The following is a 26,557-nucleotide window of genomic DNA, read 5'->3' as shown; positions in this document are numbered from 1 at the left end:
TACTCAGATTTCCACTTTGAGGACAACCAGACGGAGGTGAGCAGATGACCATCAATGTTTCTTTTGGAGTAGTCGCATAGAGTTGCCTGGAATGGCAGACAAGCATACATGTCTGCTGCTCAATTCAAATGGGGAACACAAGCTCCCATTCTACTGATCAGGTAGGCCCCAGTGATAGGACCCTTGCGGATTAGACACATGGATAGGGGATAATTTGTTGTCATGGGATAACCCCTAAACAAAGACAGTTTAACCGCTTACCGCACACCTAACGCCGAAAGGCGTCATCTCTGCGGCGCTCCCAGGCTACGCTAACGCCGATTGGCGTCATCTCGCGTGAGCCGAGATTTCCTGTGAACGCGCGCACACAGGAGCGCGCGTTCACAGGAACGCATAGTTCACAAGTTCATCTGCAGCCTGCCGGCCGCGATCATTGGCTGGCAGGCTGTAGATTTTTGAATCGTCCAATGAAATGGTTATGTCAGACGCTATTTTGAAAATAGCGTCTGATATAACTGCTGCCTCGTCCTCTGGTGGTCCCTTTCGCTTGGATCGACCACCAGAGGACACAGGCAGCTCAGTAAGTAGCACCAAACACCACACTACACATTACATATTACCCTGTCATTTATTTAACCCCTTATTTAGCACCTGATCACCCATATTAGACTCCCTGATCACCCTGATCACCCCCTTGTCCACCCCCCTGTCATTGATCACCCCCCCTGTAAGGGTCCCTCACCCCTGCCAGGTAGTTAGCTACTTGCTAGGTAGTTTAGCGCCCACCGCACCGCACCGCAGTCACCGATTAGTCGCTGATTAGCGTCATCGCTGTCGCTAATCAGCACTAGTACTATATAGTATCTGTAAGTGATCAATACTGATCGCAATCAGATCTATATAAGTACATTAGGGTCACCTTAGGTTCTACAAAAAACGCAGTGTTCGCCCGATCAGGCCTGATCTTGTGCGCACACTTGCGTTCAGTCCGCCCCACCGCAGTGACAGAATTTTTTTTTTCTGATCACTGCAAAAAACGTAAAATCGCTGCGCCGCTATAAAAGATCACTTTTGAGCTTTTTGGATCTTTATTAGCGATCGCAGCTTTACTTCGCAAGCACTCCTTTTTACTAAGCAGGTTTGCTCTTTTTCCTGGGTAGTCTCAGAGGAATACCCCCTAAATTTAGTGAACCCAAAATGTCAAACAAGGGGTATTCCGCTGAAGAGGCCTACAGGATTCTGACCGTGATGTCATACGCTCCAATTCACAAAATAGAATAAATCATCACTCAAAATAGAATTTAAGCAAATATCTTTATTTATTTAGTTGGGTAATTAAAGGCCGCAATGCTTATTACTTAACCAATTAATTATAATCTGGTTAATCCAATTTATTCTCAAATATAAATAAGTAAATATTTAAACCAATAAACCATATAACACTCAGTCCACTCAGAGAGTGACTTAACCCCCGTCAATAAGCAAAGCGACAAAATAAATAGGGAAGGGAGGGAGGGAACTTGAAAAATACTTACGTGAATGAGCCAAAATCGTTATTTTCTGTTCTTTTATAGGTTCTCAAACTGGCAGTTAAAGTGATCTCCAATCAAATTTGAAGATATCAGCGCAAGCACCCACAGCATCTGGGTTAACCCATTCTTCACATAGGTAAGTAAATAATATAATCAACATATTAACTGTAATGTTAGGTGCCATGTCATCATGGCTCACCACACTGAATTTTTCAGTATGGTTCGCTCCATGATGTCATACGCTCCAATTCACAAAATAGAATAAATCATCACTCAAAATAGAATTTAAGCAAATATCTTTATTTATTTAGTTGGGTAATTAAAGGCCGCAATGCTTATTACTTAACCAATTAATTATAATCTGGTTAATCCAATTTATTCTCAAATATAAATAAGTAAATATTTAAACCAATAAACCATATAACACTCAGTCCACTCAGAGAGTGACTTAACCCCACAACGCCACATAAAAACAAGTGGCCCAATAAACATTGCAAGCCTTTAATAAAAACCATTATCAATTATGTTCTGCAAATCTGAAATGAATATATCACATCCAATATCAGAAAGCTGATCATCCTTTTCTTGGTAAAGTCCTCTAACGAATCCTTCTAATTCAACATGTCTGTAATTGCCATGACCAATTTCCTTCAAATAAATCTCCATTTTTTTATTAATTCTTTTCCTAATTGTTTCCAGAAAGGATAACTCAGAATTGAACCAAGAAAATTTTGGGATGATGTCAGAAAATACGAGTACAACACCATCAAGTAAGTAGCATATTTTACATAACAATTCTTTTAATTCATAAATTAACAAATGCGTTTTGATTTTTCCCAAATCAAACGAGCCAATATGTAAAATAAACAGGTCAGGTTTCGACATTTTTGAATATATAAGGCTGACATTCTTGAAGATATCAGAAATTTTAAGGTCAGCAAAGGAAAACCAGTTTATGGAAAATTCTGCTGAATAACCTAAATTAACAGTAGAATGTCTAAAAGCAGATCTTCTCTCAGCCAATTGAATCAGTTCATCCCCAAAAATCCATACAACTTTTGAAGGTCCTAAAATCAATAAACAACAAGGTTAGGCCGAATATAACATTTATAGCAATTGGACCTCCATCTACCAATACGTTTAATAACAGAACTATCTAAACCCAATTGCTCTGCAAAGGTTGCAGCACCTATACGAAATGAATGTGCTGAAAGTTTATAATTTACGTAACCTAAATCATTGAGACATTTATGAAATACAAAATTGAATTGAAATTTAGACAAATGGGAACCATCAGTGTGGTTAAATAAAGCATTGGAGTCAGGTTTCCTTACCTGAAACCATCTAGTAATATTATCAACTGGACAAATAGATTTAATCGGATAACTCCTCAAACACAACCAAACTCCTTTACTAAATTGGTCAGTCTTGGATTTTTTGATATAAATCTTTAGAATATCACTATTCAAAATTATGTCTGTCATCAATAATGGGGGATTTGAGATTTTATTGTCTGCAGCAATCTCGCTTAATCTTAGAGCAGCAAAGAAAGCTATAGAAAATGCTGCAGAAAATAAATTGGTTTCATATTCCGAAGAACAAACTAATACTAAATTACATATGACCTTTTGTAACAATTCAATAGATAAAGGGCTGGTCTTAACATTGGGGACTGACTTTCTTTTGATACCTTTAATCATTTGTTTAATGATAAAATTATTCAGAATAGAGCTTTCGCCTTTTAATTTAAAGAAAAAAGAAATGCCCGATAATTTTTTAGAAATAGAATCGGCTTGTAAACCGTTGTTGTAAAGATATATAATAAATTTGATAAAATTCCCTAAATTAAAATCAATGTAAGAAATTTTTTGAGATATGCAGAAAAGCTTCCAATCCAACCATGCGGCAGAATATGCTGCCCATGTATTCTTGGCTAATGAACCAAAAATAAGTTCATTAGTTAATCCTCTGATATCTCCCAAAGATGAGTTGGACAAGGAATTCCCATTCGGGAAGCTCGAGGTGTCATTAAGAAGAATTCCTTGAAGCGCTGTCGGGACAAATAATCAGCAATATAATTAGTTTTCCCAGAAATAAATCTAGCTTTTATCCAAATGTTAAATTTTAGACATTGAAAAACTATCTTACGCAATAATGAAGAAACTAACGGAGACTTTGAAGTTAAACAGTTTATGGAAAAAACTACTCCCATATTGTCCGACCTTAGCAGAATTCTCTTATTCTGAAACACTGAGGACCAAATTGTTAGAGAAACTAGAACTGGAAATAATTCTAGAAAAACCAAATTTTTTGAGTACTTGTTATTAGTAATCCAATTTAAAGGCCAACGTTCGGCAGACCAAAAGTTGTCAAAATAAGCACCATATCCAATAGCACCAGACGCATCTGTATAAAGAGACAAGGTGTCTGAGCCAACAAACTCTTCCTGCCAAATGGTGTGACCGTTAAATTCACATAAAAATTGCAACCAAACTGAAATGTCATCCTTTAGTTGTTTGGTGATGCGAATATGGGATCGAGGTGAGGACTTACCTGATGTGGCAGCATACAATCTTTTAGAAAAGACCCTTCCCATGGGAATCACACGAGAAATAAAATTAAGAGAACCTAAAAGAGACTGAAGTTGTTTAAGCGTAATTTTTTCTTTTCCGGATATGCGAGTTAATTGTTGAACAGTATTCCGGATTTTTTCCATTGGTATGCTAAATTCCATTGTTACTGTAATTATATCTATGCCCAAAAACTTGAGATTCGTAGTAGGATAGACAGATTATCTACAGCTAATGGAATGCAGAAATATTTAGCTATACCAATGAATCTATTCAGAAGATTCATACAATCATCCGAATCTTCACGACCTATAAATAAAAAGTCATCGAGATAATGTAGTAAAAATCCACTACCTGAGTGAATATCCATAACCCAGTGTAGAAAAGTTGAAAACGCCTCAAAATAAAAGCAAGATAGGGTGAATCCCATGGGAAGGGCCATATCATAAAAGAATTTATCGAGAAAATAAAAACCCAAAGAATTATAACCGATGGGGTTTATAGGTAGTAGTCTGAAAGCAGATTTAATGTCAGCTTTGGCAAGAAGAGAATTGCGGCCTGCTTTTTGTAAAAAAGACAAAGCTTGATCAAATGAGGAGTATTTCACACTGGCTTTATTTTTTTTCCATCTCATCGTTTAAGGAACTGAATTTAGGATAAGATAAATTGTGAATAAGACGAAAAGAATTTGGTTCTTTTTTAGGAACTAAAGCTAAAGGAGATATACGAAAATTCAAGAAGGGGGGAGAATCAAAGGGACCAGCAATCCTTCCTGCCAAAATTTCAGATTCAATTTTTTCTTTAACAATGTCAATATTTTGTTTTACAGATAACGCATTTTCAACTAGAATGCAACCTGGACCCACAAATTCAGGTATGAAAAACCCATTGGTAAAACTGTCAATTAATAAATTAGCCATCTGAATGTTTGGGTAATGACCTAGCCACTGAATTATTCTTGGCAAATTCAGCGGAGTCACCTTGTTTAAACGATTGAATTTCCTTGTTAGAAATTGGGAAGTGAATACCTTGTTTTTTAAAACATTTTGAGGCTGAATGAGAACCGGCACAGAAAGAACACTCGTGTCGGTATTTGCAATTATGTTGCCATCTGCAATGCGACTCGTTAAATGCGAAACAGATACCTTTTTTGACGTTAATGAAATTGGGTTGACGAAAAAGATTGTTTTTGTTAGGGAGCATTAAATTCAACCAAAGCCCGACATCTTTACTACCCCAATTTAGATTCGGATATACTGCAAGTTTCTGACGAAAGGATTCGTCATACAGACACCAACCCATTCCGCCAAATTTCTATATGCCTCCAAAATAGTATCTACATGGTAAAATAAACCAGTACAAAGACTAGGAAATTTTTCACCCAAAACTGCTGCGTATATATTAAATGCTTGCAGCCAGTTAAAAAAGGATTTCTGGTGTAATTTTCTCTTTTCTTCAGAATCTGATTTTTTGTCTTTCAATAATTCACTTTTTAAATTCTCACTAGATGAAGGAAGAAGAGAAAAAATTTCAACATATTCTTTTCTCCAAATTTTTTCTTTCACGCTCAAGGGTAAATGAAACCCTAATGGAGAAATTTGACACGCCAGAACTTCTTTAACAGATGTCTCTTTTATACCTGAGTTAAATTCAAGCTCAGGAATTACTGCCATTTCAGGGTTAATATTGGACATTTTAGGTACATTAGTGAACGGTTGAATGGTTGAATTAGCAGCAGTCAGACTATTAAGGGTATTAACTTGACTGACATCTGCTAATCCAGACCAAACATTTTTTGGTGATTCATCCTTTTTAGATAGGTAAAGTAAAAATTCATCAAACAACTGAATCTTCAATTTAGAAGAATCCATGTCAAGTGAATTAATCTCTTGATTAATAGTGCCCTGCGGTTTGCAGTCACTTAAAAAGTTATAATTCAGCTCACCAGAAGCAGATGATGTAGGAGGATGATCAACTGTTGAAGCAGGTGATGGCTCCTGAGTGACAGTTGAATGCTGTTGAAAATGACGCCGTTGAATTTTCCTGTTGGCTCGGCTTGAAGATAAGTTGGTTTTCTTGGTCTTAGAAGGAGGCGCATATTGTGAAGGGGAATATGCCCTCTTGTCTCTCCGCTGACGTTTTTTAATCGGCGAGCGGGTCTCAGGTTTTTCGCGCATGCGCACAAAATTATCGCAGGGAGGATCGATCAGTTCGGCGCTCGCGCCAGGTACTGCGCAGCAGACGGGATTAGAAGATAAAAGAAGCTCTTCTTGCTGGTCCGGTCCTTGCTGTAAGCACTTCCTCAGCCATTCTTCTCCCCCTTGGCTTTCTGCTCTGAAAATAAGTTGTTTCAACAGATCTTCCATGACACAGATGAACGCAGGTCTGTCTCTTGAAAAATACTTACGTGAATGAGCCAAAATCGTTATTTTCTGTTCTTTTATAGGTTCTCAAACTGGCAGTTAAAGTGATCTCCAATCAAATTTGAAGATATCAGCGCAAGCACCCACAGCATCTGGGTTAACCCATTCTTCACATAGGTAAGTAAATAATATAATCAACATATTAACTGTAATGTTAGGTGCCATGTCATCATGGCTCACCACACTGAATTTTTCAGTATGGTTCGCTCCATGATGGATGAAAGCGATAGGGACGCCTTATCCGCTGAATCCAGTGGTTCAGAATATGAACCTGTGGACAGCAGTGGCACTCTAACGGCTAGTGAGGATGACGAGGTAGAGGTCCCTGCTACGGCCAGACGTACCCGATCCCATGTAAGAGTTCTGCCTACCCTGCATGATGATCCTCATTTGCAGCAGAGTGGTGCTAGCGCTGATCTTGTTTATGGTGCGGCATACACCAGCAGCGCAGCACAGCCTGGACCTTCTACCAGCACTGCCGTATTCCCTGGTGAAGTGGCGAGCACCAGAAGGGCAGTTCCAGCTGGTACGGTGGCACGTGCAATAACTCCCCCGTCGCAGCCACCGCGTTCACAGGCCCGTAGAACCCTTAGTCTCCCAGAGGTGCTGGCAAATCCTAATTGGCAATCCCCTGATTCCGCCGCACCCGTATTGCCCCCTTTCACCGCCCAGTCTGGAGTTCGCGTGGAGACGGCTCATTTAGGATCGGCCCTTCAGTTTTTTGAGCTGTTCTTCACCGCGGATCTCTATGACCTAGTTGTGGCAGAAACCAACCGCTACGCCACACAGTTTATTACCGCCAATCCGGAAAGCTTCTATGCCCAGCCTTTCCGGTGGAAACCAGTCACTGTTTCCGAGTTTAAAATTTTTTTGGGCCTTATCCTCAGCATGGGTCTAACTAAAAAAAATGTATTGCGGTCATATTGGTCTAAAGACCCAATACATTACATGCCCATGTTCTCTGTTGCAATGTCTAGGGCACGTTTTGAGGCTATCATGTGCTTTATGCATTTTACGGACAATAGCACCTGTCATCCAAGAGGCCACCCTGCTTATGACCGGCTCCATAAAATTCGGCCCCTCATAGACCATTTGTCATCCAGATTTGCAGATGCGTATACCCCTAATCAAAACATCTGCATAGACGAGTCCCTAGTACATTTTACCGGGCGCCTTGGCATAAAACAGTACATCCCCAGCAAGCGCGCCCGGTATGGGGTCAAACTGTATAAGCTCTGTGAAAGGGCCACAGGCTATACATATCGTTTTAGGGTCTATGAGGGAAAAGACTCAAAACTGGAGCCGGTCGGATGTCCTGACTACCTGGGGAGCAGTGGCAAGATTGTCTGGGACTTGGTGTCACCCTTATTCCACAAGGGGTACCACTTATACGTGGACAATTTTTACTCAAGCGTGGCCCTCTTTCGGCACTTACATATAGTCGGAATTCAATGCTGTGGTACCGCGCGACCTAGTCGCCGGGGCTTCCCCCAACGGCTCGTTAGTACCCGACTTGCACGGGGGGAGAGGGCTGCCTTGTGTGACCAAGAACTGCTCGCGGTGAAGTGGAGGGACAAGAGGGACGTTTACCTTCTGTCCACCATTCACGCAGACACGACTGTCCAAATTGAACGGGCAACTGGAGTCATTGTGAAACCCCTCTCTGTCCACGACTATAACCTTCAGATGGGAGGGGTGGACTTCAATGACCAGATGTTGGCTCCCTATTTAGTGTCCCGACGCACCAGACGCTGGTATAAGAAGGTGTCTGTTTATTTGATCCAATTGGCGATGTACAATAGTTTTGTTCTCTACAGTAAGGCTGGGAGAACAGGATCCTTCCTAAAATTCCAGGAAGAGATCATTTCGGAAATCCTGTATCCAGGAGGGTCCGTGCCCCAAGGCCCTGATGTAGTGAGCCGGCTACATGGCAGACACTTCCCGTCTGTCTATCCTGGTACCCCAACTCAACGTTCCACAAGAAAAAGATGTCGTGTCTGTAGCAGGGGTGGAATAAGGCGTGACACCACCTTTTTTTGTCCTGACTGTCCTGACCAGCCTGCCCTATGCATAGGGGAGTGTTTTCGCAAGTTCCACACTCAGGTACACTATTAGCATAGGGATTGCGTACACAGGACAGGCACACAGGGGTCTTAGGGCCCTTTCACACAGAGCTGCCACAAACCTCTCCTTTCACCTGGGACAAAGTGCATAATGTACTTCGCCGCATCTCTGGGCGATTTGCGCTTTGCACATTGTCCCATGGGGAAGGAGAGGTTTGTTCAATAAAGGTAAAAAAAAAAAAACAAAAAAAAAATCACCGGTAAGCAAAAAAGTTATTGTTCTGTTTCAAAAGTTTATAAAAGTTAATGTTAATAAATTTATTGCGTTGCGGCCTGGTTTTTTTTTTTTTTTTTTTTTTTTTTTACCTTCTAGGTGGACCAAGCGATCAAGCAGCTGCAGCACTGATGTGCATTCTGACAGAAGCATTGCGCTGCTGTCAGATTACACAAAAGTCGGTGTATGCGGCGCTGCAAGACGGGATTTTCTCCTCTGCAGTGACAGATACGTTTGCCGAGGCATACGAGCTGAGGAGGAGGCGGCGTTCCTATGCTTTGGCAAACACTTTGTATATATATAAAAAAAATATAAAAAATCCCGGCAATGATTTATTCATCCACATCGATTGATGTGAATGGAGAAATCGGGTTTGCCAGGGCATACGAGCTAAGTGGGTATGGATGTTGGGCGGAGCTCCTATGTCCTGGCAGACGCCTTTCCCCTCCTTTTTTTTTTTTGGGCAGAGATTTTTTCATCCACATTGATCGATGCGAATGAAGAAATCTGTGCCGTTCATTTTTTTCTTTCAGCCCAGAGGCTGAACGGGAAAAAAAAATCTCATTACCTGTATGCTCAATACAAGGAGAATAGCAGAAAATCCTAATGCTGGCCATACATGTAATGATTGCGGAGACCCTCAAATGCCAGGGCAGTACAAACACCCCACAACTGACCCCATTTTGGAAAGAAGACACCCCCAGGTATTCCATGAGGGGCATATTGAGTCCATGAAAGTTTTAAATTTTTGACCCAAGTTAGCGGAAATTGAGACTTTGTGAGAAAAAAAAAAAAAAAAATCAATTTCCGCTAACTTATGCCAAAAATGTTTTTTTCTATGAACTCGCCATGCCCCTCATTGAATACCTTGGGGTGTCTTCTTTCCAAAATGGGGTCACATGTGGGGTATTTATACTGCCCTGGCTTTTTAGGGGCCCTAAAGCGTGAGAAGAAGTCTGGGACCGAAATGTCTAAAAATGCCCTCCTAAAAGGAATTTGGGCACCTTTGCGCATCTAGGCTGCAAAAAAGTGTCACACATGTGGTATCGCCGTACTCAGGAGAAGTTGGGCAATGTGTTTTGGGGTGTCATTTTACATATACCCATGCTGGGTGGGATAAATATCTTGGTCAAATGCCAACTTTGTATAAAAAAATGGGAAATGTTGTCTTTTGCCAAGATATTTCTCTCACCCAGCATGGGTATATGTAAAATGACACCCCAAAACACATTCCCCAACTTCTCCTGAGTACGGCGATACCAGATGTGTGACACTTTTTTGCAGCCAAGGTGGGCAAAGGGGCACACATTCCAAAGAGCACCTTTAGGATTTCACCAGCCATTTTTTACACATTTTGATTGCAAGGTACTTCTCACGCATATGGTCCCCTAAATTGCCAGGGCAGTATAACTACGCCACAAGTGACCCCATTTTGGAAAGAAGACACCCCAAGGTATTCCGTGAGGGGCACGGCGAGTTCCTAGAATTTTTTATTTTTTGTCACAAGTTAGCGGAAAATGATGATTTTTTTATTTTTATTTTTTTCCTTACAAAGTCTCATATTCCACTAACTTGCGACAAAAAATAAAAAATTCTAGGAACTCGCCGTGCCCCTCACGGAATACCTTGGGGTGTCTTCTTTCCAAAATGGGGTCACTTGTGGGGTAGTTATACTGCCCTGGCAATTTAGGGGCCCAAATGTGTGAGAAGTACTTTGCAATCAAAATGTGTAAAAAATGACCGGTGAAATCCGAAAGGTGCACTTTGGAATGTGGGCCCCTTTGCCCACCTTGGCAGCAAAAAAGTGTCACACATGTGGTATCGCCGTACTCAGGAGAAGTTGGGCAATGTGTTTTGGGGTGTCATTTTACATATACCCATGCTGGGTGGGATAAATATCTTGGTCAAATGCCAACTTTGTATAAAAAAATGGGAAATGTTGTCTTTTGCCAAGATATTTCTCTCACCCAGCATGGGTATATGTAAAATGACACCCCAAAACACATTCCCCAACTTCTCCTGAGTACGGCGATACCACATGTGTGACACTTTTTTGCTGCCAAGGTGGGCAAAGGGGCCCACATTCCAAAGTGCACCTTTCGGATTTCACCGGTCATTTTTTACACATTTTGATTGCAAAGTACTTCTCACACATTTGGGCCCCTAAATTGCCAGGGCAGTATAACTACCCCACAAGTGACCCCATTTTGGAAAGAAGACATCCCAAGGTATTCCGTGAGGGGCACTGCGAGTTCCTAGAATTTTTTATTTTTTGTCACAAGTTAGCGGAAAATGATGATTTTTTTTATTTTTATTTTTTTCCTTACAAAGTCTCATATTCCACTAACTTGCGACAAAAAATAAAAAATTCGAGGAACTCGCCATGCCCCTCATGGAATACCTTGGGGTGTCTTCTTTCCAAAATGGGGTCACTTGTGGGGTAGTTATACTGCCCTGGCAATTTAGGGGCCCAAATGTGTGAGAAGTACTTTGCAATCAAAATGTGTAAAAAATGACCGGTGAAATCCGAAAGGTGCACTTTGGAATGTGGGCCCCTTTGCCCACCTTGGCAGCAAAAAAGTGTCACACATGTGGTATCGCCGTACTCAGGAGAAGTTGGGGAATGTGTTTTGGGGTGTCATTTTACATATACCCATGCTGGGTGAGAGAAATATCTTGGCAAAAGACAACATTTCCCATTTTTTTATACAAAGTTGGCATTTGACCAAGATATTTTTCTCACCCAGCATGGGTATATGTAAAATGACACCCCAAAACACATTCCCCAACTTCTCCTGAGTACGGCGATACCAGATGTGTGACACTTTTTTGCAGCCAAGGTGGGCAAAAGGGCACATATTCCAAATTGCACCTTTCGGATTTCACCAGCCATTTTTTACAGATTTTGATTGCAAGGTACTTCTCACGCATTTGGGCCCCTAAATTGCCAGGGCAGTATAACTACCCCACAAGTGACCCCATTTTGGAAAGAAGACACCCCAAGGTATTCCATGAGGGGCATGGCGAGTTCCTAGAATTTTTTATTTTTTGTCGCAAGTTAGTGGAATATGAGACCTTGTAAGAAAAAAATAAAATAAAAAATAAATCATCATTTTCCGCTAACTTGTGACAAAAAATAAAAAGTTCTATGAACTCACTATGCCCATCAGCGAATACCTTAGGGTGTCTACTTTCCGAAATGGGGTCATTTGTGGGGGTTTTCTACTGTTTGGGCATTGTAGAACCTCAGGAAACATGACAGGTGCTCAGAAAGTCAGAGCTGCTTCAAAAAGCGGAAATTCACATTTTTGTACCATAGTTTGTAAACGCTATAACTTTTACCCAAACCATTTTTTTTTTACCCAAACATTTTTTTTTTATCAAAGACATGTAGAACAATAAATTTAGCGAAAAATTTATATATGGATGTGGTTTTTTTTGCAAAATTTTACAACTGAAAGTGAAAAATGTCATTTTTTTGCAAAAAAATCGTTAAATTTCAATTAATAACAAAAAAAGTAAAAATGTCAGCAGCAATGAAATACCACCAAATGAAAGCTCTATTAGTGAGAAGAAAAGGAGGTAAAATTCATTTGGGTGGTAAGTTGCATGACCGAGCGATAAACTGCTAAAGTTGTGGAGTGCCGATTTGTAAAAAAGGGCCTGGTCACTAGGGGGGTATAAACCTGTGGTCCTTAAGTGGTTAACTAATGCAACAGTAAACACTCAGTTTAAAAATGTGCCAGATTTAAAGAGGTTGTCCGGGTTCAGAGCTCAACCTAGTCATAACCCTTTCTTTTCCAAGATTTAAAGAGGTTGTCCGGGTTCAGAGCTTAACCCAGTCATAACCCTTTCTTCCCCCATTCAGCCCCTCTGAGTTGAGCATCAGAGCATCTTTTAAGATCCGGTGATGTACCGGGCTATGCTGAGCGGAGGCTTCCGCCTAGCAGGGAGCCCAGTGATGTCACCAGCACTTATGGGCGGACTTTAGCGCTGCCCTAGCCAGAGGGGCTGAATGGGGGAAGAAAGGGTAAAAAGATAAACAAACAGCCCTTGTCCTGCACGATGCAGTGTAGGGCAAGAGAGAGCATTGGGCTGAATGACGGAATAAGGGGTTATGTACAGGTTCAGCTCTGAACCCGGACAATCCCTTTAACAATGCGGCTGATGCTGGATGATAAATCTGGAGCACCTTAGGCAGTCTAGTTTAAATTTACACTTCTTACTAGTTGGCTTAGTATACACCAGAATTGTCTGTGTGTCAAAATATTGATATATTTTTGGCATAATTTGGTGCCGCTTTCCCGATAGGTCACAACCATTTTCTGTTAAGGTATGTCCCTTGTTGGATGAATTTAAAGAAAAGTGTATAAAATTATGTAAAACAAAGCATGTATACTAGTGTTTGGTGCAAATTGCGGCAGAATTCTGGCATAGTGTAGTTAGTATATCTTCCCTGTTGTGTCCTTCATCATTCACTCAGACTTCATGAAGCCATTTTAGAAGATACATCTGTTATTATTAGACATGAAATTGCTTGGCTACATCTTTAAGAATTGATGCAAAATCTCCCATCTGTGGAAATACTTTATAATGTGTGATATTGTGATGTATGTTATGTGATGCCAAAACCTCACAATGGCTCTTTAAAAACACTTGAAGATATTTGCTGCTTAATACTGTTCTAGGTCGGGTCATTGTCTTCTCAGTTGACTCCAGTGTCTTTTAAGAAGCATAATATTGGTTGGTTGAAGCACTTTGGATCAGACTGGTAAGGGGTTACCGCAGACAAACAAATACTTGAGGTTTACGGTTGGATTTCACTGTGGTTGATTTCAATTGTACTCAAGTGAATTGTGAATTGTAAACTATAATGAAGAGTTGTCTAAACTTTTGTAACTTGACTTAAACATGCATGATTACGTTTTTATGTGTTCCCTAGATTACAATAGTATACTATTTGAAAAGTAAGGATGTCAGCTGTAGTCAGAAAAAATGGGTGGTATCTATATGATATAACATCAACATACTATCTAGACTAGTCCCAGCTGGACAATCTGTTTTTGTATGTGCAGTGAGTCCAGAAAGGGAATAGTGTGGAAGAGGACAGGATTGGTGGTAGAAATGGTGGAGGTAGTAGTTACTCACAGTGGCAGTATTAAAGGGGTTGTCCAGGTTCAGAGCTGAACCCAGACATATCCCCTTTTTTAACCAGGCAGTCGCTTTGAGATGAGCATTGGAGCATTTAATGCTCCTATACTCTCCCTTGCCCTGCACTGAATTGTGCAAGGCAAGGGCTTTTTGTTTACATTTTTACACTGCTAGACAAAGTAATTCATCACTGAGTGAATTTTTTTTGTAAAATTCAGCGAAGCAGGCGAATCGAACTTTTCAATAATTCGCTCGTCATCACTAGTGATTAACATCGACTAACAGATTTCCAATGCAAGGAGCCAGTCAATTTCAATTTCATGGAACACTGTAATTGTGACATGGCCACGAGCAGAAAATTGTGATCAACTACAATCGAACAAGTAACTTCATGTGGTGTTATAAATCGAATAGTATATATATATAGTATATATATATATATATATATATATATAAATATATAAAAAAAAGTATAAACTTGTGGGTTGCCCTACCAGAGGTGCTAAGCAAAAGCTATGCAACATGTAACTGAATGCATCATAACTTTTTTTCATTGACTTTATAGCATCCGCTATAGGATTAAGATCTAGGGACTGTGAAGAGAATTAAAGCAAAGGAAGCTCTCTGTCATGTTTTTGGAACCAAACATTGACTATACCACCTTTGTGGCAATGTTGTGCTAAAAATGTCCTTCCTTAGGGTAAATAGCTGCCGTGAAGGGATGAACGTGGTCATTCACAATGCCTAGGTAAACCCCTACAGTCCTAATATCCATCCATAGGTATTAGAAGACCCAGGTGTGCCACAGGTATCATTCCCCAGGCTTTTACTCCACCAGCCTGGACACCTGACAGAAAAGGTTTATCGATTTGTGCTGCTAGAGCCAAATTCTGACCCTCCCATCAGCAAGATGCCACAGAAATCTGCATTCATCTGACCAGCTACTGTTTTTTCACTGCTCAATGATGCAATTTTTCTGGTCTTTTGCCCACAGAAGTCTTGACTTTCTCTTTCATCTGCTGTTATATCTCATCTGTGGTAAGGGATGATGAGTTGTGCATTTGTACACATTAGTTGGAGCACCAGGGTTGTTTTAAAAAATAACAAAAAATAATGTAGACCCTATCTGGGAAAGGATTTACGATATAACAATCACACAGCCTGAACAGGCTGATATCCTCACTTGACCCAGATAATAAAATATAACTTTTAATGAATAAATTAAAAGAAAATCATCACATCTATTGAAATATTATTAGTGAGCAAAGAAGTGTGGGTTAAAACTAGGGGGGCAGAATTAGGTTTTAGTTTGCTGATCTCTTCTGTCAATGTGCTAAAAAGCAAAAGTGGTTTAGAAGAGTGTCTAAGAGTGGACAGTGTGTGCCAGTGTGTGCCATAATTAGAGTGGTAGTGCAGGGAAGTGCACTCCCAGCTACCCTCTATAAACACTAGCAATGAGTATCAGCTAGTTTTAACCCACACTTCTTTGCTCATAATAATATTTCAATAGATGTGATGATTTTCTTTAAATTTATCTATTGAAAGTTATATTTTATTATCTGGGACAAGTGAGGATATCAGCCTGTTCAGGCTATGTGATTGTTAGGGTTGTTTTAGGCTACAATTTCTCCACTGTGCGCTGTTGTTCTTCAGAGCGATTCTTGACATGCTCCTCCGTCCCTTTTGTGGAAGAGTTTACAGTATGTCCACTGGATCCCCTTTTACTAGATGTTTTTCCAGGATCACACCATTTTCAGTATGCTTTTGACGCTGTTGAATGAGAAAACCCTTCAACAATGGCAGTTTTTTAAATACTGGCCCTATTTAGTCTAGCACTAATGACCATGTTCAGGGGCAGGCTTGCCATAGACCCTTCAGGGATATTTCCTGCTAGGCCAATGCAGAGGACGGCCGCCCAAGCCTTCCTCATGGCCACCAGTCAGTATTATGTGCTTAACTGTGGTATTTCTTCTGCTGGGACAGTATTTTGTTCTGCATTATGGTGTTGCTGGCCCCACCTTCTTCTGTTTTCCATGCCTAATTGTGTTGCCCCACCGTCTGTGAATTTGGTCCTACCTACTTCCAGGGCCACTTTAAGTTCCCAGTCCATCCCTAGCCATGCCTAGTTCCACATCACTTATTTAACTCGATTTTCCAATTCTAATGTGAATACACACTGAAAATGGTCTACAGATAACTTGCTCACTTGATTTTATGCTGCAGTCTAGTTTTCATGCAGGAAAGCACCAATCGTAAAAAAAGACAAATATATGCTCATTAGGTACATACAATGTATATATAAAGTAGTTGGACATGCTTATAGAAACACAACTAAATGGCATGCTACCTGGCTGCAGGAGAGGGCAAGAGCATGTGATGGTTGAAGCATGAAATGTGGAAGCTATAGGCAGCAGACCTGCTGCAGACGATCCAGCCATTACCACATATTGCATGCCTATGTATATCTCAACTAATAGTTAATACTGGTGGGTTATGGACAGGAATATGGACTGAATGGGGGGTGGGGAGACCTGGTTCAGCTGCATCATGTGATCTATTATTAAAATGGCCCCGCATTCTACTATACATCTTCTAGGTTACCACTCCCTAAAGAAAAAGCTTAATGATGAAGGCAAACATTATGACTAATTCGGAAGGATATAAAACAGACAATGGTTTAAAAGACTGTGTCAATGGCTATTGTAAATTGAAGGGTATATGGTTGAACAAGTCATATTACTATGGTAACAAGCCATCATCATCAACATAACAACGTCGTAAGATTGTTAAATGGGCAATCTCCATTCACCCGCAGTGCTGAGAAGTGCACTTAATATGTGTCTTGGGTACACCAAAGAAAAAGATTCTTTCTTTTGGATTAACTCCAAATTTTTACAACATAAATGAAGGCATAGTTTTGATTCCATGCCTTCTAGGCATTTATTTGTAGACAATGGAGTCTTAAATACATTTTGATTAATTCTAATTCCTATGTGCACATCTGTAAATTTGGCTTTGTATGTCTAAAATTTAACCGCCAAGTATAACATAAGACCTTGTGCATTAGAATCTTACTAAAACACACTACTTAGTAAAAGGTAGTGTGCTGAAACTGGGTAAAAATAAGCTTGCAAGAGTAAAATGAACTGGTCATTGTCTATTGACCTATTATGTAGAACAAGTACAGACATTCAGTATATTTAAAGGGTAACTTTCACGTTTTAATAAAAAAAAAACATTTTTTTGCATATGTTACTGCTGCAGCAGCATTATGCATAAAGCAATCTTTAGTTTCTTCACAACCACTGTTTCCCTTGAATTTTTCCCTTAGTTATGGCTGTTTAAACATTTACAATATGAGTATGAGGACCTTCTTAAGATGGCTCCTCTGCCAGTTCTCTGAGGCCAAAACTGCTTTCCCTCACTTCCCATACACACTTGCTGTAGCCAGCAGCTCCCTGCCAGCCAATCAGATTAGATTACTGAGAGACACGCCTCCTCACTCTGAAGCCTAATGCAGGCATGCAGTGTGAAGGACTGCCCCTGTATTCTGTTTACATTAAGTTGGGAGACAGACAAGCCCTAGTAACGTTCTTTTAAGGGAGCAGTCAAAAGGACAGACAACATTAATGAAAGCTGTTATTATAAGGTAATTACAGATCTTTTGACAATCATTGACAGACTAACTCAGGTATACATGCCTAGCTCTAATAAATTAGCGAATACAAAATTATATGTCAGTTACCCTTTAAAGGGTCAGTGAGCTTTCACAAAACTTTTGATATGTAATAACATCATATAAAAGGTTTTGATTGGTGAGGGTCTACGTTCTAAGCCCCATACTGATTACTATTAAGAGGAGAGAGAAGTGTACTCTCTAAATGGACTCAGACTTTCTATTAAACCCATCTCCTCGAGTAAGGACAGAAAGCATGCTATGTGAGTGCTTCTCTCTCCTCATTCTTGCAATAGGTGTCAGTCTCAGCACTTAGATCTCCACCAATCAAAACCCTTTATATTGAGTGGGTTGGCCACTTTCTGGTTATTGTTCACAAATGTGTCTGTAAAATGATTATATGACACTTACTAATATAGTCATTGTTGAAATTCTGCAACATGGAGTATGCTCACTTGTTTACAAATCCTTTTGTACTGTCCACACAAAGGTCCTGTCCATAAAATGGTTGGTGATGGAGGGTCATTTGACCAGACAAATCACCTCAATGCAATGTCTCCTACATTACAATACACTGCACCTGCACTAAATTCTCAATAGAACAAGTACAGTTGATAGGTGCAGTGAGTTTGAATGGAGGAGGCATAACATGGAGGTGATTTGCCTAGTCACATGACCCACCAGCAGCAGCCATTTTATGGACAGGACCTCTGGACAGACTTTGTAAACAAGGGAGACTTTGTAAACCCCTTAAAATATATAAAACTGGTGCAGAATTTCAACAAGGACTATATTAGTAAGTGCTGTAAAATTATCTTACAGACACATTGGTGAACAATAATAAGCAAGTGCACAAACAAAAGTCAGGCTACCTCTGACCAAAATCCCCCCAAAAAGAAACCTGTTGCCTTTAAACAATACCAGTCAGTGGTAAAAGGGTTTCCAAAACAGTCTGAGATCTCATTTCATTAAATCCTCTCCACAACAGCAAGATAATGCAGACACTGTCAAAGAAGATGAGTGGTTCAGGTGTAATCACGATCAAATATGTAGACTACACAAATCTTGATCAGGACTAGAGATGAGCGAACTTCTGTTTTAAGTTCGGCGTCTAAAGTTCGGGGGCGGGTTAGCGGAGAATCCCGATATGGATCCGGATATGGATTCCGACTTCCGTTGTGGTCCGTGGTAGAAGTTCGCTCATCTCTAATCAGGACACTTAGGACAGAGGAATAGAAATAGCGCATAGGCACTTTTAAAAGTAAGAAGGTTGATTCCCCTTACTAACAAAAATCTTTAAGATACAGGTATGCTGAGATTATGGCCCAACCCACTGTTTTGCCTAACTTCAGGCTTCTTCCAGTTCTTTAATGAAATGAGATTTCAGATAGTTTCAGAGACCCTTCCTTCTTGATTTTTATCGCTGACTGGTAATGGTGAGTGGCAACAGTTTTTTGGTCAATAGTAGCTTGAATAAGTCTGCAAAAGTTGACTTTTGTAAATGTGTGTAAACTGGGCCTTGTGGACTGGACCTGTTTTTCTATATTTGGCTTCTTCTGAACTCAGATTGTTGTTGTCTACCTCTGCTCTTCATTTCTCAAAACATTTGATCGTTGCTATGATATATAAAAAGCTTTGTGAAATATCAGTGATCATACTAAGTACACACTATGAATGCATCTATTTTATGTCAAAATCAAGAAGCATGGAATGAATAAACTGTACATACAGTACACATAAAAACTATATGAATGAAAGTATTGGGGGTTCCATTCTTTATTAGCATACAGTAAGTATGTAAGAGATGGCATGTCCTAATGCTTACAAGTGAGCCATATAACCCTGTCTTGTAGGCCAATATTTTGTAGATATTTAAAGGGAATCTGTCACCAGTTTTATGGTGTCCTATCTGAAGGACAGCATGAACTATCCTAAACAAAATGCTGGGTCACTTTCTTGACTTGACCCAGTCATTTTACTAAGATCTGTAGAGAACATTTCCAGTGTTGGAGCTGTTCAATTCACATTATGTGCTAGGGAGTACTTATATTAGTTCCTAGCTCTCCCTGCCCCTTTATGCTGATTGCAATAGGAAAAAATATGTCAATAAGTTGTGGGGATTGGTGGGAGCTGGGAGCTCATGAATATCAAGACTCCCTACCTTTTACAGTATGTTGAGATGACTCTCGTGCTCAGCTCATGCTGGAGCTGTTCAATAAAGAGTTTAGTAAAATGACTGGGTCAGTTGTGCGTTTTGCTCAAGATTTCCGTCACTGGTTTATGCCGCCCTCAGATGTTGGTTTGTATAGATGGAGACAGAGTCATTTACAAGGTCTCCTGTTTATGTATCTTGTGGAATCAAGAATCACATTGTTCATGTTGATCATCTAGGGATAATTCTCTCTTGGATAATTTCTTCAACAAAACTCCTAAAAGCTACACATTGATATCAAGTGTGGACTTCCACGGCAAATCCCCAATAAGTTAATTCTAAGCCTCATTCTACTGCAGTTCTAGTGAATGTGGCCTACATCAAATGAAAAGACAAACCCAAATCCTATATCTGTAGTTTTTTTGTATGCCTACTAGTATAGATATCAGAGCACAAATCTAATGTGTGACTATGTCTATTATATGTTAGTTAAAGGAGAAGTACTGTATAGAATGACCACTTTAAATACCCTATTAGTGATTTTTCTGACATGATCAGTGGCATCCACAGTTACAAACCACTTCTAATAGCCGAATATTTACAATTGTGCCTGCGCTGTCGCTGTTACGTTTTCTCTATGTGCACTAAGGCAGATAGAGCCGCTGCTGAGTACCTGATTGGATGACGGCTGCTCCGATCCAAGGTAGTGTAGACGATAAGGGAATGAACAAACTAATGTTCGGTACCACTTCTAATAGCCTTTATAGGCTTTTAAGAACATCTCTCTCTATGGAGGAACTGGCAGACCTGTGTCCTACACAGTTCAATGAGAACTGTGTAATTCTTAATTTCTCCTGTAGTGGTGCTGTAGATAAACTGCTCTTGCTTTTGAGTTCTTTCCCAGATTGCAGCTGATTACTGGAGATCCCAGTAGAAGGAGGAAACCCTCTGTTACTATCATCTTTAAATATGACAATATTTACTGTTATGCACTTTTGAAGGTGATTAAGTGAAATCTTAACTTACAATTACATTTTCATACATTAGACAAGTGTCTCTCTGCTCATCTAAATCACTCCTGATTCAAGCAATGCAAAATAAAGTGCAATCATTTCACGGAGCCTTTTCCATAGTTTATGTCCTGAAACCATAGAGATGTATTATGATTCATCCATCATCTAGGGGAACATAAGATCTTGTGTGGTGTTTCCCAAAAGATAGATTTTTTTAATCTTCTTCTACACTTTCCTCTATGGGTACCCACATTTTGAACTAATTTAAGGTCCAACTAAACCCAAAAATGTATGTTTTTTTTCAAAATTTTCTACCTATGTACCACCTCGTTCATCAACAGCTTAGTGACAGTTCTGCTCCTAGTCTGTTCTGCCTTTGATAGAATTAATAGGCCAATCAAATTTAGTTTTTGACCTTCCTGGACGTTCTCCATTTCTGTGCCCTACATATTACCCCTGGCAGGTAATTGTAGGGGCAAGATGTAGCTAAAAGTGTGAAGCACAAATGGTGCACTGAAACTACTCTATAAAGCACTATCATTTTCATCAATTTTTAATATTGTAATATCTAGTATTGTATAGCTTGAGATGTGAGCTCTCCATTGGCTGCACCTGTCCTTTCATTCCAAAAATAAAAAACAAAAAACTAAATATAGAAATCTTTAAAACACAAATCCCAAAAAACTAACACTAAATACGTGGGCATTCAAAAAAGGTGGATTCCAATTCACTGGTCCATAAATAAATCAACACGTCACAAGATTTGCTCACAGCAAACTGGCAAGAGCTATTCAGAAATATCCGGTACAATCCTATTAGTTGTGACTTACCAAATGAGATTCCAAAACCATGCTAACCCATTGCCTTAAAATAATTACTGATGAGAAGAAAAAGTGAAGGATTCCAAGAGAATCTGAACTTCTGACTTACGGATTTCAGAAAGAAACATAAATGATACACTGTAATGGCTTTTCGAGCAAGCAAAGTAATTAGCTGAGATCATTCATCGTTATAACACTCTTAGCTTCCCTTTAGCGTTTAGTCATAATCATCTATTATGCCCATGCATGTAGGGATGACTTCTTTGCAATCAGTCAAGTTTATCACTGTACACGCCAAACATGTTCACACTTAATTTTTTTGTAAACCTACCATACAGCACAGCAGTTCAGAGTGTTATGTCTATCACTAAGCACTGATGACATTCGTTATACAACCACTAAATAGTAAACCGATTCTTACCATAAGAACATAATGTCGATTCTTAAGCAGCACAAAAACTATACAATAACAGTATACCTATGAGGGTGTAACTGTATAAATCACGTCCTAAAGTGACATTTTTGTCCCAACTGTTGAATATTATCATAAATACATGACTCCTAAAATGCACCTGAACATATAGAGAATTTTTTTGCCTAATATATTATTTCAAGAATTTTTTTTCTACACTTAACTAAAATAAATACAGTAATAAAACAGTTTGACATGTCTTAAGGAACAGGACGTTATTTTTGGATACCACACTCTATTAAGTAACTTTTTAAGCATGTGGAAATGGTATGTTCAGAATTAGTATACCCGAGAGATTGTTAGAATAGTAAATAACCCTATCACCACACTCTACAAGACCACTTACAGTATCCAGCATATGTAGATGGAACACTGCATTATAAAAAAAAAACACACACACAAACAATGGTGGCAAATGTTTAACTAAGCTGGCAGCTTAAGTGCATTACCTGAGCAGGAAAGCAGTAAGAGAAGAGAGATTTTGACTGCTTTTGCAAGGACTAAAATTTGCCTCTGGGGTGAGTGAGGTCTGTTACAGCTAGTTCTACATTCCTTCTGTGAGCAAAGTTCTTTTTTTATTCTCAGCAGTTGTATATTTTTTCCTTTTTTTATTTTTTTGCCCATTTTCTTTACTTGAAAATGTAACCAATTATGTATACAGTAAATATGTATATCTTCTGAAAGTATACATTTAAATTACCAGCAAAATAGGTAAAGCTAAATATTTTTCAAAAATGAGAATATAAAAATATGTAAACATTTAATAAAGTCTTAGATCTACCCCCACCCTTTCCTATTCTTAACTGCCTACCTTGCTTTTGCAGATCACAGGTAATATTTCTTACCGTGGTGGTTGGATTGACCATGGCATCCGTGTTAATCTATTAAGAAACATCGACATGAAGCTGTAGTTTGCTGGAAGTGTATTCATTCAGAGTAACAAAAAAGTTGGTTTTTGCAAGCCTTGTACAAAAGATTTTTCTGAGTTGCTCTATGGGTGAGGAGCCTTAAACTCTGAGTCTTGTGAACATAATCTGCTCGATTATACCAAACCAGCCCAGCCAGATGGCTCGGTGCTCTGAAGAGTAACCCTTTCCCTGCCAAGCAACACTGTGCAGAATCTCAGGAGCTGCTACTTGATTTTCACCACAAAACGTGCTAGGTTCCTGATTGTATTTTAAAAGTTTTTTTTTTTCATTGGGATTGAAGTAAAGAACTAACTGTTTGAATTATTATTATTTTTTTATATAAAATTCTGAGACAATTTTTTACATTTCATTTTCAAATGATTTAATGTGACATAGCCTTTCCATGTCAAAATATTATAAGGAAACAATAATAAAATAAAAAATAAAATAGCCGTTAAATATAAAATTCAAACTGTTATAGTGAAAGCGTAAAGTATATTGACATTCATGGCTGTCAAAAAGTATTAAAACTGCTATCTATACAAAAATATACTTGTATTAGTCTTTAAATAGGACTTTGGTGATGATGGCTAAATCTCTATTTTATGGTCATTGTTATTTGATTTACATTATTACCTATACAGATCTATGTACTGATTATTTAACATAATTCACAATGCACTGCTCTAAACCTTATTTTATTTACGTAAAAGAAATGTGTTAAACTATATGTTAGATTATCAGTTGAACAGTTAAGATGACATGTATATTCTTGCAACTGTTAAGTGGACCTTTAAATACCTTTTAGAGACTGAAAGCATTGGGTTACATTGAAATTAGGTGTAGTTGCTTCTATTCCACTTTCCCAAAACTCCTTTTGTTCCTGAGTATATCCATCTCCAGTTTCCCCTTTTGCATCTTCAAATATCTTTTGGCATTTTGACCCTACCTGTGCCCTCTTTTCAGGAAATCCTACACCCTCTTCTGGGTCTAGGATTCTCAGTAGGGTAAATTTTACTTTGAATCCGAAGAGTTTTTCCAATCAGATGAAATAGACAAAACAGCTTGAAAAAAATCTGCTCTATACAAATTGCCCAGGTCTGAACATTCCCGGCTGTTCTACTGGTCACAGTTGAAAGCTCGCAATCAGACACGAAAAAGGTATCAGCCACACGCTCCTGGGCGGAAAATTGTTTAAAAAACTGCTTCTCAGTAGCTTGTAGTAATGTCAATGATCTGAGCATTTTTCTGAGTCCACAAAAGTTGAAAGAAAAAATTGCAAAGTGTGCAAAGGTTTCCCAGCTCTCTTAGATTGACGCTCCAACATGAGTCCCAAGAACAGATCAGGGAGTTTCAAGCAAGCCAAGTCAAACGAACTGCAGTGAAAGTGTTGGCTGGCAAATCTCAGAATATGTTTTCCCATAGGAATACACCACCCCCTGGATAGTTGAGTGACAGATTAAGCCATCCAATGTAGTTTTTAGAGACAGAGAAGGCTTCAGAGCACTGCTGTCAAACAAAGAGTCAACCAGTCTTGTTGGCCATCACAAGGGTTAACATTTGAATGTAGATAAGATAGATCTAGGAGGCTCTTTCATCCCACTAAGTCTTATGAAACTCTGATTACGATAAGCAGTGCAAAAGGCTCACACTTATTACAGAGTTCCCGAGAGACAGAGAGACGTGGACCAAGACTGACTTTTCTGTTGCATAAGGGTGGTGGGAGGGTGGGGTGGTGGGGTCATAAGCATAAATGTGTTCGTGTGTGTGTCTGTGTGAGGGGATAACGTATGTGTGTACGCTACACATTTGCATGCAAATAACACGCCTTGAAATTTGATATCTGACAGCTAAAACTTGCCAAAAATGTGTACACTGAACAAAAGAAAAAGAAAATAACATTGTGGAAAAGGGCTGAAATATGAAACATCTCAGCACCAAACATGTTTTTAGTTCTTCAAACATCATTTATCTTTGATCACAGTGGAAGTGTATTTAATCTTGATCATGCTCTTTGAAACAAATTCTGGATTTTATTATATTAGTTGAAAGGACAGTGATTTCTTTTGTATTATATTTTTTGAGCCTCCAGAAGAGGGATCGTAAACAGAAGAACTTGTCATACACATTGTGAATGTTCTGCAACCAGAGCAATGATCTCTACTTATGTACTTGAATACAAGACTGATAGACTGGCAGCTAAGACGTGTTATAATCCAGATCCGATTGTGCTAGGCCTTTCCTGAGGAATTAACTGTGTTATATTTTTAGGTACCTTTACCCTGACCATGTCAACAAACATGAAAGACGGCACGTGTGTTGAGATGTTCCAGAGAACCACAAAAAGATTTAATAAATAATCAGTGCACCAGATGAATTGTATAGACCTGCATGTTTAATTTCATTCAGAATATAAATGCTCATTATAGATTAGTGATTTCCTCTTTTTATCCCTACAAATGAACTAACACGTGGTTCTGCAAAAATGAACACTCCAGATTGAAAAGCTGAATAGTGGAGCTTCATCTACTGCAACAGCGCCACTATGTGGCTAAAAAAGTAAAAATGTATAAAAAAAAGACAGTGGAAGCTATGCACAGACCTATTTATGGAGGTATATAGGGTTAATTGAACCTGTAAATTTTTCAATAGGCCCCAAGCCTATTGTAAGAAGGGTATCTGTAATACAGCACTCATAGAAATCTGTGGGCCATGTTAATAAGTAGTTATGAGCGGCATAGGCAATATTCGAATTTGTGATATTTCACAAATTTTGGGCCGAATATTCGCCAAAATTCGCAAATTCGAGAATTCGTGATCTCCAGTCATTATTTAATTGATTGTGAAAATCGGCAATGTAATATATTCGCGATAAAAATTTGCGATCTACACTAAAGGGTAGTCAACTTTCCTATTGGTTGCTAGGGATGTTGATAAATGCCGATATCCGCGATAAATTTGCGAATAGAATATTCGCGATCAACACTATTCGCGAACACAAATATATACCACCATATTCTAAATATTCGCACATTTCGGAAGTGACGATATTCACGATTAAAATTAGCGATTCGAATATTCGCACTCAACACTATTAATAAGGCCCCTTGAGGACATTTTTGGAATATACTGTACAACATTATTATGAGGTTATATTCATACCTGTTTTACTTATAGGAAGATAAAAAAACTAAACAAAAAAAACTTTATTCACATATAAAGGGTTAAAAGGCTATCTGCCCACTAAATGTAGTATAACCCTTCATATGGAGGGTAGGGATAACTTGCGCATAAATACCCCTCAGTTTGCTTGACTGCTAACACCTGCACAACTCCATTCATCCACCTTGCTCACTTACATGTGCGAGTGTGAACAGTGTGTTATAGGTGTGCCTATATGCACAATCCTCTGTATTGCCATCTGTATTGCTGCTGATTCAAGTGAGCGATACGCACTGAGATTGATCCTTATTTAATATAGGGCATCAGCAGGTGCGAGTGT

The 26,557-nt window shown here is 39.1% G+C and overlaps 2 protein-coding genes and 1 long non-coding RNA gene across 7 annotated transcripts in view; 1 reads left to right on the top strand and 2 right to left on the bottom strand.

The window, feature by feature from the left end:
• NTF3 (neurotrophin 3) overlaps nt 1-24,705 on the bottom strand; it is a 140,470-nt gene extending 115,765 nt beyond the window's left edge. For 2 of the 5 annotated variants that reach the window (XR_006387251.1, XM_044274026.1), the window contains exon 1: nt 23,857-24,705. Coding sequence is in view for 1 of the 5 variants with exons in the window: in XM_044274025.1 (XP_044129960.1) it covers nt 22,993-23,013 (21 nt within the window). In the remaining 4 variants the exon portion in view is untranslated. Of the gene's footprint in view, nt 1-22,958; nt 23,029-23,856 lie in introns of all 5 variants that reach the window. The other 3 variants (XM_044274027.1, XM_044274025.1, XM_044274028.1) reach the window with 3 other exon arrangements.
• Nucleotides 1,610-6,608, top strand: LOC122923248. Its single transcript, XR_006387253.1, has 4 exons — nt 1,610-1,668; nt 2,232-2,302; nt 4,932-4,976; nt 6,549-6,608. It is a non-coding gene; the product is annotated as an uncharacterized LOC122923248 (long non-coding RNA).
• LOC122923247 lies at nt 1,865-4,156 on the bottom strand. Its single transcript, XM_044274029.1, has 2 exons — nt 4,086-4,156; nt 1,865-2,599 (listed from the first exon to the last, which is right to left on the bottom strand). The coding sequence occupies exons 1-2, from the start codon at nt 4,126-4,128 to the stop codon at nt 2,034-2,036; spliced, it is 609 nt and encodes a 202-aa protein (XP_044129964.1). The 5' UTR covers nt 4,129-4,156; the 3' UTR covers nt 1,865-2,033.
• Nucleotides 24,706-26,557: the final 1,852 nt, after the last annotated feature.

This window comes from Bufo gargarizans, unplaced genomic scaffold (genome assembly GCF_014858855.1).
Source record: "Bufo gargarizans isolate SCDJY-AF-19 unplaced genomic scaffold, ASM1485885v1 original_scaffold_1398_pilon, whole genome shotgun sequence".
Lineage (NCBI taxonomy): Eukaryota > Metazoa > Chordata > Amphibia > Anura > Bufonidae > Bufo > Bufo gargarizans.
Note: the sequence above shows the minus strand (reverse complement) of the source record. Positions and strands in the feature narration are given on the sequence as shown.